The following is a 15,685-nucleotide window of genomic DNA, read 5'->3' as shown; positions in this document are numbered from 1 at the left end:
TTTTGTCAAATAAATTCATCACATTTATGTTTTTGCTATATTGGCTTGAAAGGTGTCCTATACTTTTGATGTTGCCATTGTATCCGTAAGGTATAGCAGTACCTAGTCTGTGTATCCAGTATTCCCTTTTTTCCCTACGATAGTTTTTTTTTCTGAGGAATTCAGAAAGGGAGCTTGCAAAAACGCGAAAACAAAAATGCAGATAGGACACATAAAACATTTGTCAAATACAGAGGTGTTAAATACAACCAACACAAGCAATACAGATTATCCAACCACAAAAGGGATCGTTTCCTCTGTAGATTATTATTGTTATTATTTTATATTTTCTGAAAGTTCTGACTTTCTAATTTTATACTCGAATGCTTACGATTTTAATAAAACATCTGAACGAATAAATTAGTTTAAGCATTTTGTTTAAAAATATTTCATTTTCTCGTTGAAATATTTAAATTAATACAAGTTAAACCAAGTCATCGGCAAGAAATGCGAAAGAATTACATAATCTTATTATGACCATACAAAGCCATGCAAGAACGGAGATGTTTGTCTTGATAAATAAAATTAGGAAGAATAAAAAGAGAATCAATGGAACCTGAATCTTGCATTTTCTGAGAGGACGGTCTGCAGTGAGCTTAAATCTTAGACTTCAGACGTTGTTCGGAGGTTGGCGTCTTTGGTCGCATTTATACATGGTTGTTTTTCACTTTGTAATTGGTTTGTATTGCTCGTAACTGAATACCAGACAAATACACAGACAAAAACAAAAAAAGTGATGGAAAAAAATATCAAAACAATCAACAAATTACTGAAGCCACTCAAGGTACATGTACATTGTACATGCCTGTACATACACAGCTAAATGTAAGAGTAGTATCTTAGAGTACTATTATTTAATACTGTGAAAAATACTTTTATTTGTGAATTCCAAATTTCGTGGATTTAAGTAGAAACACAAGTTCGTGGATTCTTGAATTCGTGGTTTTTACGTTTTCACTTACTGTATACACATCAATGGAAATTTCCTATTCGTTGGGTACCAAATTTCCTGCTTTGGCATACCCCACAACAATAGTCATTTCACAGTACTACAAGTCTTTAGGCACATGGGTATTAAACTAAAATAAACTAGGGGTCAGAATGATTTATAAAGTAATACCATGCCAAATTATTGTAAACTATTTCTGAAATCCACGTTTAATTCACATGTACATAATCTTCTAAACGATCTGACATAGGCTAAAACCAACGACATTTTTTTTAAATGGTATAGACCACTATAACACTGTGAAACAAGACAGAAATGCATTAAAATAAAGGAGAAAGGTGGTACCTACACGTATCTACCTCATTTTAGGTCACTAAAACCAAACGTCCAAGTGGGCTAATATTATCGCTTTGCGTCCGTCGTCATTAAAGTTTTCAAATTTTGATCAACTTCATAAATAATCCATGATGAATTTTAGCTAAACTAGACAGGAATTGTATATGGGAGAGCCTCTATACATTAGATCCGTTTGAAACCGTTTATTAAAATATCATGATTGACAGAGGTTATCTTTCACGTAGCTTCTTATTGTCCATTTGAAAAATAATATTCTCTGAAACCACTGGTGCCACTGTTTTCAATCGTGATAGATTGATATGATTTTTTCCACTACGCACTACACAGGCGAATACAAACAGGGGGCACTTTTGGCAAACTTTTTTTATCCGATCAGGTAGTGAAAAAAAAACAACACAGTTACAATAAGGAAATTATATGAAATGACACGCTCTATGCTCTATCTCAGCGGCAACAAACAGAAAAATGACGGTGTGAAGTTTAATTTGTCCAGGAAGTTCAAAAGGTAGATGGTTTTTGGAAGATGTAACATGAACATAATTATATGTATGACGAGGAACGCAAAAATGTATATGTTTTAGATAAGTGTTTTGACTAGAGGGTGCAGTCTATTTGAACGGTTTTAACTTAAAAAAATCAAAGTATGAAAAGGCTGCTACAAGAAAAAAATTGTCGACCAAAATGTCAAATGTCACAGTATTCATTTAATATTATTTAATGGATGTGATCAAAGTGGAGTAACTCTGTAAGGAATAAGCCCATATTAAATACAGAAAAGGTTTGAGTCTTGTATTCTTTGCCCAACAGGCTTCTATAGTATACCTTAAATTTTCATGATTTTTTAAAAAATAGAAAAGGAGTTTCAATCTAACTTTTGACCATGTTTTTCAATTAAGGAAATGTCAAAAATAATTTTTGACCCATTTTAGAAGAAAAAGGCACGAACTTCAGTACAGCAGGACAGGTCAAACTAAAAATAGACTTTCACTTTTATTTTGAGTTCATAAAATAGACCCCTTTTCTGAAGGATTATTTTTCATGAAAATACTGTTTTTCCTCAAGAATAAATATTTTGTGTCATAGCTTGATATTTACCCGTACTTTTGATGAAAAATGATAGTCATGTGCCAAAAAACAAAAGCAGGAAAAGGCAAAATGAAGGCGCACTATATTTTTTAGCCTCCATGTTTTGACATACTCCTGCTCAAGAATATGTAATACAAGACTGATACCTATTACTAATTAAAACTTTAAGATATCTTTAAATGTTGTTGTTTTTCTATAACTGTGTTCAATTTCCAAACTTAAAGACAAAATATCTCTGTTCTCCTGCTTTCCTATGAATTTTTGTTCTAATTTTCATATAGGTACCCTTTAACAGTATTAAGTCATATATCTAAAATTTGGCTAAAAACAAAGTTTTGATAAAAATAATTTAGTTACCTGTTTAAACATTAAAAGTGGTCTGTATTGATAAGACAAATGCTTTAACTATTCTATAAATACCAAATTGTTTCAAAATCTCAATTTTTTGGCCCATATTCACAAAAAGTCAAGTCAGGACCCTCCCCACTTTTTTAGCCTTAACACAAGTGAGCCTCTTGATAATTTAAAATCTGCTTACTAAAACAACCAATTACACAAAGTTGAAGGTCTTGTTTACACAAAGGTAAAACAGAGTCAAAATGTTGTATGTTTATCATTATTTTAATGAAAAAGACATCTCAGTTCCCATATTAAATGCTGATTTTCAGTCAAATTTGATACCCTGGGCATGTATAAATGTACTCGGTAATTACAAAAGGAGAAGTATCTAACAGACACAGATAGATATTTGGAAGAACAGTAGATAACATACACAAAAAACATCAAAGTTACCACTTACTTCACACACTATTGAAGAAAATTCATTTTTTATATGTCATTACCACCGATTTTTTTATAAACCGCATTAGAATTTGAGTGGATGTACCATTAGAAATGGTCATTTATGAGATAAAAAATAATGTTTTATTGGTCAGTTTTTACTTTTAATAAAACAGGTAAAAAGTGACGAAAAATAAATAAAGATAAAAAGGCAAGATAGAATGTTTACATCTTACCCCCCCCCTTAAAATCAAGTGGGTGCTCCCTTATCCTTACGTGAACTGAAAGTGTAGAAACTGGTACAAAGGGACAACATGTCCTGTCTGGTTCATTGACAAGACAAATCACACTCCTTTTACTGTAGAAATGTAAATACATGTCAAGTGTCTTTCCTTCCTCTGATAGTGCCCTCGAATTGACCGTAGACTTTTAACAGACGCTAAGTAGATCTTAACTACCTTCTCGTGCAAGATAAAACTATTGACAACCTTTAAATAATTCTACTTCTTTTATGATAAGTTATATATGCTGTTGAAAGTAAAAAGGGTTCTACAGAAAGGTATAACGGACACCCAAACTTTTTTAAAAGTAAAAATGTCTTTTTAAATCTTGAAATTTCGATTTAAATACATTTCAAAAGTTACAGTTTTAAATGTTTCCGTAGGACGCAGTTTTGTCTCAATTACGAAAACAAACTGGTCTTTTAACAGTACCCCAGTCTTTGCTTCATTCGGTCGGATTGTATGAAATAAATAATCATTATACACACATACTGTTCATGTTTATAAAGATAGGGCGTACAGATGTTTATAGGATATTATCATAAGTTATACAATGATTTATCACACTGCGTTGAATATAGCCTGCGTTTTATTTCTAATCCAATTTATGGCAACGGTACAGGGGAGATGTACTTATTCGAAATCAGGAAATGACCTTATATGCGACTGTTCAGGACATAATTTAAACAGAGTGCCAAAAAGTATTTCACGAAACACGACCATCTTAAATCTTTCCAAAAGCAACATCGCCTTCCTTCAGAAGCACTCATTCATCTGGCTGATACATTTGAGGAGCTTGATTCTTACTTCTTCTAACATCGCCTTCATCGAAAGTGAAGCTTTTGTTGGATTGATTTCCTTGACCAGTTTGGACCTGAGTTCTAACTTTCTTGAAATATCGACACTTCCTCCTGATGTATTCAAACCAATATCAAACTTAACATATTTAGATCTGACCTCGAACTTCCAGGAATCACGCTCATACCCGGAGCACACTTTTAATTATCTGACATATTTACAGACTTTGCGTATTAGTGGATACGACAGTGCTGTTTTTGGAGTTAGATTTCGAAATTTAAAACAACTAGAGACATTTGTTCTAGATCCATGTACTATAACCCAATTGAATAACGACACTTTCTTAAATTTGGCACAATCTCCCGTTACTACATTACGGATAAAATGCAGGATAAAAAGTGTTGACCAAAAATCCCTTGCACCGTTCAATAAGCTGGATTCCTTGTCAATTGTAGACAACAATTTTATTAGAATATCCGATTTAGCCACAGTACTATCTCCGCTTAAAGGGAAAAAATTAACGGAGATAATATTATCCGGGAACCATCAAACGCGCACTGGGACGGACGTTCTAGGACCAGAAAACTTCAAATTCATAGGAGATGTGTGTGTAAAGAAGTTAAGTATTAGCCACAACCAGATAGCCATTTTAAAAACTGGATCTATATCTGTGATGAGATACAAAAACTGCCTGCAAACACTCGACTTATCGAAAAATTGCATTTATGGACAAATTGGAACTGCACTCGAATTACGTCTATTGTCAAACCTGAGAGCAATTGATATTTCTGAACAAAACCCACTTCACGCAATGAGGCCTATAGATGAGCAGAATTACAACACATTTCCTAATATTGGTGATCACAATTTAACGACGTCGATCATTTCTTTTCCTTTGCCTCCACAATTAAAACGTATTCAGGCACGGTGGATTGGATTGAGAAGTTCACCGTTAACAAATATTCATGTAATAAATGGGCATTCTATGACGCACTTTGATATGAGCTATACGAACTTCAGCGCGTGCGATGGTAGTTTCACTGGTATGGAAAATTTACAGTTTTTCGGAATGTCCGGTTTTATCTGCGAGAAACTTAACCCTAACCTTTTAACGGAATTTACAAATCTACGAACGTTGTCTTCTTCAGATGCTAGTCTCGGAATAGGACTAAGATATGACGTTAATGGCGAGTTTCTTAAAGGTTTGTACTATCTTAACAACATCGATATAAGTGGTAATGGATTGAATTCATTACATGTCAGCTTCTTTGAATCACAATATAATTCTCTTTCAAGCCTTATTCTTTCTAGAAATTTTCTCGATGATATCCCGATACAGATTTCAAGGTTTGAAAATCTGACTAGTCTTGATCTTCGCAATAACAGAATTTATTATCTTAAGGAGAAAACAACGAACGAGCTGGATGAGCTTTACAAGCGCTCCGGTAAAAGACTGCATCTTTATCTGGACCAAAATTTGTTCGAGTGTAACTGCAATTCAGTGCGCTTCCTGAAGTGGTTATACGAGACAAGTATCTATCTAGACAACGGAAGAAACTACTCATGTCTTGACATGGATGGAAGTCACAAGACAACTTTCTACGCTTTTCAAAATATAAATAGTATCATAATGAAATGTGAAGACCAAGACTGGCTGATTGCTTCTGCATGTCTTGCTTTCATTATGACTTTATTCATAATAATTAGTAGTCTCGGATATAAATATAGAATCACCATTCATTACTGGTACCTGATGGTACGCCGGAGGTATAGGCTGTACTCAAAACTTGTAGAATCGCAAGACTACAAATATCATGCCTTTGTTGCATATCATCATGACAACTACAGCTGGGTGTGTGGCCCATTGATTACTTATTTAGAGAATGAAAAACAACTTAAATTGTGTATTCATGATCGAGACTTTGCCCTCGGCCAATATATTGCAGATAACATTTTTGATGCAATATCTGATAGTAGAAAAGTCATATTGGTAGTAAATAAAAGCTTTTTTGAGAGTAATTGGTGCGAGTATGAACTAGATATGGCTAGAATGAGGATGTTTAGGGAGAATAACAATATTCTTATTTTAGTTTTGATGGAAGATATTTCCACAAAAGAAATGCCAGAATCTCTCCTGCAAATATGGTCAAAAATCACGTGTCTGGAAGCAGACGACACTGTAACAACGAATCAAGTTGACAATTATGATACACTGTTTTGGAAGCGGTTGTATGAAGCTGTTGAGGTATAATAGATAAATTCACAAAAATTCACATCAAACTTGTGTAGTAACGTAGCTTCAATGTGGACACGCAAGTGACACAATTGTGTGTGAGGAAGACATGTAAATATTTTGTAACAGAATGTGAAATTAAAGTATGTCAACGAAAAAACATAATGGTCAGGTAAAATGCAACATACACTAACGTGTAATTTCATCAACCTTACTCCAAAAATACTATATCAAAGATCACCAAAACGTCTTCAACAAGACTTAGTGTGAATACACCTACTAGTATACAGGAAAGCTCTGAAAAGGCCAACAACGGAAAGTAACAAAATCAAAGTGGAAAGGACGGTATTATAACGACACAAAGACACGTATCAGACCAACGTCTACAGACTATGCACGGACAGGAGCTACTAAAATTAGTTGTATAAGCATTGACCACCCACGTAAGATTAAAAGTGAACTGAAACAAACAAAAACACACTGACAAGCAAACATAAAAAATAAAATTCACTAAATAATAAATTCAATCTTCTCCATGGAACACCATATAAAAAGAGAAATCCACTTACCGAGTGTTCTTAGTTACTGAAAGCAGACTCGATGTTAACATCACTCGAAGTCATATCCGCTAGATCAAGACACATCAATAACAGAAAAGGGGGGTCTGATCCAGATATTTACGAAAGAAGGAGGTTTAGACTGTAATTAATTTAAAAGTTTGCTCATTTTTGGCATAATGTTTCAAATTAAAAAAAAACAAGTAGATATTTAATCTCCTGACCAACCTGAAACTGCAAGTGACCCAAAATACGAAAATTGAAAACACTAATAGAAAGAAACGTTGTAATGCTGAATACAAAAATCGAAATAACAAGAGAAATCAACAGCTACAGAAAACTAAAAATAAATGAAAAGTAATGTAGAAATAATAAATCAATAATTATGCCATTTTAGATGTTTTACTTCTCGGTCATATTTCGTACTTAACTTCACCTTTATAAAATTTTAAGTACATGTAGTTTACGGTACACCCGAAAGAGTTTAGCGGCTTCTTGATAGGAATAGTGCTTATGTATTTATACTCAAAAGTCAAACATATGTAGTGAAAACTTTCATATTATTAATAACTGATCTTTAAAAAAACAAGCAGAGTGAAATATAGCAAATCAGGAAGCGTTTATAGGTCTATTAGAGAGATTGATTGAATTCAAAAAGCCATGTACCCCTCTAGAGTATTGCACTTGCTATGTTCACATATCTCTCATTCTATCACAAAAATCCTTTCGTCAAGCACTCTCCAAGATATGTATAAAAATTCAAAAATTAAAAACCTGTTGCTAAAGAGCAGTAAGTTAAAATCTGTAGGATTTAATATCTAATATTTTTAACTAATATCTGAAAAATCCACTTTCCTCTTCCCGCACGGACGAACGGAAAAATATTGTAAACTAACATGTCCAACGGTTATATTTGTACATGTAATTGTGAGTCATAATTATACATGTATCACAATTTCAGTAAGACGTTTCCATTTTACGTGTAGATAGGTACACCTTGGCTGGAAATTACCTTAAGACGCACAGTGCATTCAAACATATCTACAGTCTGCAATATAACATTGCGATATTGTTGCAAGGCTGAAGAGTTTCTAGACGAAATTATAGTAGCTATTGTAAGCATTTCAGCAGTCGTAAGTTGGCGACTCAGAAAGAATAATGTACATGTGGGCAGTCAAAAGTGAAATTTCATACGATAAGAAGCATTCAATTTGGATATGAAACTTAGTATGTGGCGCATCAGTTCGGTCGAACTTATCTAAGCTGGAAACAAAGACATTTCTATTCGAAACATGTTCAACACAAGATTAGAGGTGACTCCTAATTGTATAAAACCTCCACAAGATTATTAAAGGCAAGTAAGAATGTTTTTTTAACATGTAAAATGGCAACGTCATTTGACCAATACTCGTCATGGTGGCAAGTGATAATTTCCAATTTAAACCAGCACTTTAGTAACCCTGGACAGAACAGATATTTCTATTTAATATCTTAAAACATTTCTGCCAACCTGGTACTCGTTCAGGGCATGCTTGCCTTGACTGGTGAAATCTAATGATGGCGAGTTGAAATGGAATGACACTTGCCGATTCGGCGAGAGGAATTAAAAAAGTTTCACAATTTGCTCACATGAAAAAATGTTTCATAGACTATGACCGTTACCATACATTTTTTCAAATTAAATTGTTTTATCTTAATGCTCCCCTTGATTTTCACCATACAAGTCTCTATACGCATTTTTCTAGGAGATAATATAATGCAGGTGCGTGTTTACTAAATACCGAAGGTTTCAGTCACCATTGTGTTCGATCTATTATTGTAAGTGACCTTTATATACCTCTGACCATATACATTTGTAAACCTTTGACCATGACTTGTATTTTTTTTTTACTTTGCCACTACCCGGTGCTGTGAGAAAACAAAATGTCGCTCGCAGATGCATAGTTATACACGCACATATTCCAGTCGTGGTAGCCTATTTAGGTCATAAACACACGCCACAAATCAAATATAAATAGCACCTCTTACATTTAGATAACAAAGTGAAATGACTTCATATATGTGTGGTTGGTAACCTTACAGGATATTCGCAATCACACTTCAACATTATTTATGTCGCTGACCATCCTTTAACGAGGTTAATAGTAATAACACGAGACAATTTAAATTTGCAAAACACTAAATTGCAAATCTTGAACCGCTTTTTCTACGACCTACCATTTCATGTGAGTAACCATTGGATGCAGATTCGCATGGGATTTAATAAAATGCATTTTGTTTTACAATATTTACTAAATAAATTTGTAGTTACAATTCTAAATGGGATTTTTTTCTCTCATGGGATTATTTTTGTCCCATGGGATTTTTTTTAGGTCCCATGGGATTATTTTTGTCCCATAGGATTTTTGTTTGTAATTCAATACAGTTATAAACATATAAAAATGGATACATGTATATAAAGAGGTATTATGATAAGATACCAGAAAGTACAAGTGTATGTGTAGATTGAATGAAGCTATAAAATTTAAATAATTTTACTTCTCTATTATTTATAAGCAAGTAATAACCAATGCGTTGTCACATTTAATAAGTATATTTATTACTTTATTAAATTTTATAAGGAATATGCATGCTTTTATGTATTAAATTATTCAACTTAAAAACAGAATTGAAGCTAAATTATCTTGATAAGTGTTATTTCTTGAACATGCTTTATAACAAAATATAGTTCATTTTTTTTTGCATTGCAAAAGTACTGATATTGTTGACAAACCACAAAAAGGTTAGTCTTTCATAACATTTCATAACTATATCCACATTCAACACAAAAGTATCTGTATTTTTGGCATTTTTTGTCCATTCTTACAAACAAATCATTAGATTGAAAAAGCATATTATGCAGTTCAATACATTCTGTTCATTACTGCAGACACAAAAAGTGTTAAAATGCAAAATCAACTTTATTTAATACACCCCCTTTTGTGTAAAATTGGGTTGATTTTGTGCAAAATTTTGGCAAAAATGAGCAAATAAAAGCCTGCAAACCCTCTAGAACCCTCTTTCATAATTTCTAAGGATATGAAATAGATGCCCATGCAATTTGACATGAATTAAATGTCTGAATCAAAGTCTAACTTATCATTTTGAACCTTATATAAAGGGCAAGAACCACAGTTCATATAAACTATTCCAATCTGGCTAACATTGACATAATAAAACCATCTAATATTGTCATGAATGTAAACACAAATAAAATAACTTTAACATAAATGAATGCTTGATACACATTACAGCACATCAAATCATAGTAAGGTACAATAATGTATGTTCAAAGTTTGAGGCAGATACATTTAAACTATTCCTTAAAAGTCAACACTTTAGCTTCAGTGGGAATAATATTAGCAGTCACAAGTACATGTATGTACATATATCATATTTAGATAGCAATGATGATTTCTTTACAACTGTACTCCAGTATCACCACAAGAAGATTCTCAATTTCTCATTTGATGGTAATAATAGTAAAAGTTCATGTTATGTGCAGCACACTTTAAAGTAATGATCTGATCATGATAGCGTTGCTCTTAAATATAATGTGAAAATCCTCCTAAAATTTTGCAGGAATTTCTTGCTGTATACCAGTAGCTATTCTGACCATAGAATCCCAACCAATAATGATACCTAAAAAATAGTTAAGACCTAAAAATGTTATAGTATTGGGTAGACTTTTAATTAAACAAAATGCAAACAAAGCACAAAAATGTGATGTCAAGGTCAATGGTGATTAACTCTAGAGCATGTAGAAGGCTATGCATCTTGAAAATGCTTAACAACATGCCAATTATCAAAAACCTACCTTGAAAGATAAAAATGTAACAACCTAGTATAAACATGATTTGTGTTACAGGCTGACTAATTATACTATGAGAGTGATTAGTCAGTTTCAGTAGGTAACAACCAACCCCCCCCCCTCACTTTTCAAAGCCATGTAAATTATAATCTGTAGGTCTTCAACTCTTAAAGGTTTCTTACAAGTATTAATAACTTATTAATGTACTCTGATTTATATGGAACTCATTCATGTATAAAGACAAAACTTAATGTGCTAAAGGCTGTTCCAACAAAACATACATGGGACCCGGGGACGGTATTTAAAAAATATATACATGGTTGTGGTTTGAAGGAAAATGCATCTATGGTCTGGTACTGGGCCTGGAAATTCGCTTCTACGGGTGGTTGTTGAGAAAACGAAGGGATATTCTGTTGAAAGTTTTTTTTTGCTTCCTCGAAATGGTCCGAAATGAATCCCTTTATATATATATATAAATAATCTAAGAATATTTAAAGCATACACATAATTATGTTACAGTAGAGTATTAGTACGCACATAAATATACATATGTATTAAAAGCCATCACCATAAAAACCTGGTTATATATATATATATATATATATATATATATATAACCAGGTTTTTATGGTGATGGCTTTTAATACATATATATATATATATATGTGTGTGTACTAATACTCTACTGTAACATAATTATGTGTATGCATTAAATATTCTTAGACGCCTTACCTAAGTAAATTCGGTTTTCATATATCAAAGCATGCATAATGTTTGTATATGATTCCAATGGATTTTAAAAGAAACAAATGAAAAATAATGTCATTTAAAAGATATAGTTTTTGACCAAATATTGATAGTCTTTTGAATTGAAAAGAATAGGAATTATATGCCCAAAACAAAAAAGTGTTTGCAGTGGTTTAGCCAGGATTTTGAAACCATTATAATAGTCACTTTTCCTTGTCTCATTGAAAAACATATATTTGGAAAAAAAATGACTAGTTTCGTACATTTTTAGACAAAATAATATTTATAGTCACTTGACAAAATGATTATTCAGTGACTAAAGCAAAGAGCTCTAGCTATGTTGGTGATCAGTCATGGTATGTCTCTTTCTTTACTGTACATACACAGGTTTTGGTTTTTACTATATTTGGTCTGTGTTTACATGGGATAATTGACCAATAGATTGAATGGGTTGCAAAGCATGATGGGCTACTGCAGTGTTTATTGTATGATGCAATGAATTCAAATTTTGATACAATTTAACATTCAGTGAGACAATTGAAGGAGTTTAATAATCAAAACACATGTATGGAAATAGTAAAAATGTAGTAACGATTAATGCACTGTTCATTGATTAACACGTTTCTTTATTTTTTAAGTCCTGACCTGCTACATGTACCCTACTTTTTACCCCATACCTCAAAGGTTTTTTATACGCCCATTTACAGGATGTATTACGGTGTAATGTTGTCCGTCCGTCAACATGTCGGACATTAACTCAAAAACGCTTTACCCAATTTGCATGAAACTTTGGGGAATTGTATATATCTATTGACGTGAGCTTCCATTCGTTTTTCATAAATAATAGATTTTAAATTTCTTAGACATGGTGTTTTATTCATTAAAAAAGGGGGATTTCCAGTTGTGTGCTTTGGTGCCTGGTTTATATCTAGTATTAAACTCCCTTTAGTTTTTCATAAATTGTTGGTGAAGGATATTTGGTTTGCAGTTGTATTAGCATTAGCACATCTCATTTCTATGGAGGTAATCTGGTCCCGTCCCTTCAGTCCTGGTCTATTGACAGTGTGGGAAACCACCGCTCACCAATTCGCCAAATACGAGTAGATGTTTACTGTGGCGTGATCTCATTAGCTTACACTCTTCAATTTTGTGACCGTCATTTGATTGTCGAGTTCCAAAGAAAGTTAACCAGCCAACAGGTTATTCACTTAAACATTCCTTAACATCATGCATTAAAAATATGTTCCCAACATTTTAAGAAGTTTAGCTTGAATATGTCAAGTGAATTTTGGCATGGTATGCACAATTTTATTGACTTGTAAAGCATTGTTTACTATCTGCCATTTTAATTTCCGTTAAACGGGATGTGCCAAAACCTATGCAACGGTCCCGATCTCGTATCTCGTTTATTGTCAAAATAAAAATGAACAAGAAGCTAATGATAAACATTTTATTGTTTCATAATGATGAATCTGTTGAAATATAATTTTATTTTTAAAATATGAGTTCAGAAATGGAGTACTCGTTTTGTTACTGTAAAGTACATGAAAAACTTCAATGGGAGGGAATATTCGAAAATGGACAAGTTTTTGATAAATTTAAAAACAAATGAAAAGATAGTTGAAGAAAGAAAAAGAAAGGCAGAAGATAGTCGAATCCAAGAGAAAACAGACGATAGTACAGACAAACCCCCCCTCCCAAAAAAAAATGGCTAATGGAATTTCTATTTGGCTAGAAAGATCAATATTCCACTAGCAATGGAATGGCAAGTTGGGAAAAAATGGTTTCCTACACTGTATTGACTGATTTTTTTCCCATAGCTTATATGTTATCATATCAAAGTTTTAGTATTTTGCATTATTGTATACATTTGTTGTACTATCAAGATTACACATAGGCAAGACATATGTCTGTGTCCACATCAATTCTTTGTATTCAAAATAACATCAATATTATAAAGGTTTTTTAATAAGGAAATAATAATTATGTTTTGTAGAGGAAGATATTGACGGTCTAGCACTATTAAGCCTGACAAATGAAGAATTAACAGCGCTATTCCCAAAAATTGGACAAAGATCTCGATTTAGGGGGAAGTTAAATGAATTAAAGGTACCTACTGTAAACTAACTTATTTTTATGCTTAGCCAACTAAAGTAAGTAGGCTTATAGTGTTGGGATCTGTCTGTCCATTCCCTTCGTCCAAGGATAACCTGCAGGTTGGAGTTGCTTTTTTTTCGACAAAGCTGTGAGAGCTGCCATGATTAAACTTCATTAGGGATGCCCAACCCTACCCATCCCTTTCTTTTATCTTGTGGCAATCAAGATTTGTCGACCCCATTCCTTTTTTCATTTCATCATCATCATTTCATGTTCATTTTATCATCCCTTTCATGTTCATCGCCTGAATATAGCTGCAATATTGCTGCTCGGGCGTTAAACCCCAACAATCAATCAATCATTAGGGATGGACCATTTAACTTGCAAGGGGGAGAGGAGCATGTTTTTTTTTGGTAAAAAAATATTTTGATTCTGAAATGTGAGACAAAAAACATTGGGCCAGCAAGAAAAGAAAAAATGGGAGAGGATATTTACCATAAAAAGTATTGCTAAATTTGAAAAAAAAATTAACGAGAGATAGTGACAGAGCCGAAAAAATGTGACAAACCATCTGCTACAATTCAACACATGCTCAACAACTATAGTGCAATCAAGAAAACTGAAGACAGGTTCTACTAGTGTGATTAAAATTTCACAAATTTTAATTTTGGGGAACATAATTAGTTAGATTTCAAATGTTAACATGTATGGTACATGACCAAATAAGATATTTAATTGACAGGTTTTTATGGGGGTGTACGTCCGTCGTAATATGCATGACAAATATTTCTGTCGTTGATTTCTGGTTTCTACGAAATGATTAGATATTGGTATATCTGGTCATCTACATCCTAGCGGAAGGAACTTAAACGCAGCGAGTCCATGGGGGTAGGGGTATAAATTAGTGAGCATTGCTCAGTTTTTTATAGTTTGTCGTTTTTTAATAATATTCAAACAGATTTCTCTGAAAGGTACGAAAAGGTACAATAAAAAAGGAAGGATGTGGAAAACCGATAAATCAATGGACAAAGGCAACATGGACACACAAAGACAAACACGAAATGAAATGAAAACGAGACATTTGAATATTTAATAGTTTCCTATAATGTTTTGTAACATAATTTTTTTGCTTTGTAGGTACCAGCCATTGAGAGCATTGAAGATTAAAGTTTATGAAAGAGATTATTTAAGCAACCTGCCACCATTGAAAAAAAGAATATTTTGAATTTAAAAATGAAGAATCTTTAGGACTGGTTAAGCTTAAAACTAAGAAAAACCTAATTGATGGTATGGTAAATGTTAGTTGGCGACTATGGGGAAGAAGAAAGGGATTGAACAAAATCAACAGCCAGAAATTCACTGTGATATCAAGGACGCTAATCCTTTTGAGAAGTATGACCGGCAGTATGAATCAAAACAAGAAAAGATTGTAGAACTTGATGCAAAAATCAGAGCCAAGGAGGACGAATTTATTGAAAAATTAAAACTGGGCCACATTGAAAGCAGTAGCAAAAGAAACTTAAAGGAGTATATAAAAACATTGAAAAATCAGAGACATCTTATTCTTACAGAAATTGATTGTATTGCCAAAAATTGGGACACTGCAATGAGAAAGTGGTTGCGATCAGGTCCTCCAAAAAAGAGTGGAAGAAAGTCTAAAAGCGCAGTAGTATTTAAAAGTGCAAGAGAGCTAAAAAATAAAACACCTGAATTTGAGAGTATAAATGCATCAGAAGATGAAGCTGATGTAGAGATGACTGAGGAGGAAGCATTGTCCCCAAATGACAAGAAAACTTGTGACAATGTGGCAGAACATGAAGTATTGGTCTTAGACGTGGATGAAAATGATAATATATCAAAGATGAGTCAAAAGGATGTATTGGTAAAGATGGTGTTGATGAAAATAATGCT

General features: G+C 33.0%; 1 protein-coding gene, 2 long non-coding RNA genes and 1 pseudogene across 4 annotated transcripts in view; 2 read left to right on the top strand and 2 right to left on the bottom strand.

Annotated features, from left to right (window-relative positions):
• The window catches only part of LOC148621103 (uncharacterized), a 37,306-nt gene extending 30,154 nt beyond the window's left edge, over nucleotides 1-7,152 (bottom strand). Inside the window, exon 1 of the long non-coding RNA XR_015921092.1 lies at nucleotides 7,093-7,152. This is a non-coding gene — a long non-coding RNA (uncharacterized LOC148621103). The remainder of the gene's footprint in view (nucleotides 1-7,092) is intronic.
• LOC148621104 (toll-like receptor 4) lies at nucleotides 4,001-6,688 on the top strand. Its single transcript, XM_088575145.1, has one exon. It carries the CDS (start codon nucleotides 4,046-4,048, stop codon nucleotides 6,539-6,541), a length of 2,496 nt encoding a protein of 831 aa, XP_088431271.1. The 5' UTR covers nucleotides 4,001-4,045; the 3' UTR covers nucleotides 6,542-6,688.
• A 2,446-nt stretch (nucleotides 7,153-9,598) lies between the features above and the next one.
• Nucleotides 9,599-13,042, bottom strand: LOC148621102 (uncharacterized). The gene is made up of 2 exons (XR_015921091.1): nucleotides 12,761-13,042; nucleotides 9,599-10,761 (listed from the first exon to the last, which is right to left on the bottom strand). It is a non-coding gene; the product is annotated as an uncharacterized LOC148621102 (long non-coding RNA).
• Nucleotides 13,043-15,086: 2,044 nt separating this feature from the next.
• Nucleotides 15,087-15,685, top strand: part of LOC148621100 (uncharacterized) — a 35,002-nt pseudogene continuing 34,403 nt past the window's right edge. Inside the window, exon 1 of the transcript XR_015920810.1 lies at nucleotides 15,087-15,656. The product of XR_015920810.1 is annotated as an uncharacterized LOC148621100 (transcript). The remainder of the gene's footprint in view (nucleotides 15,657-15,685) is intronic.

This window comes from Perna viridis, chromosome 3, assembly GCF_037379345.1.
Source record: "Perna viridis isolate PV_CMFRI_1.1 ecotype Kerala chromosome 3, ASM3737934v1, whole genome shotgun sequence".
NCBI lineage: Eukaryota > Metazoa > Mollusca > Bivalvia > Mytilida > Mytilidae > Perna > Perna viridis.
The sequence above is the reverse complement of the archived record's forward strand: the minus strand, read 5'-3'. Positions and strand labels throughout refer to the sequence as shown.

What these genes read in the sequence shown, in the direction of transcription:
- LOC148621104 (XM_088575145.1), top strand. Translation starts at nt 4,046, where the DNA reads ATGATTTATCACACTGCGTTGAATATAGCCTGCGTTTTATTTCTAATC.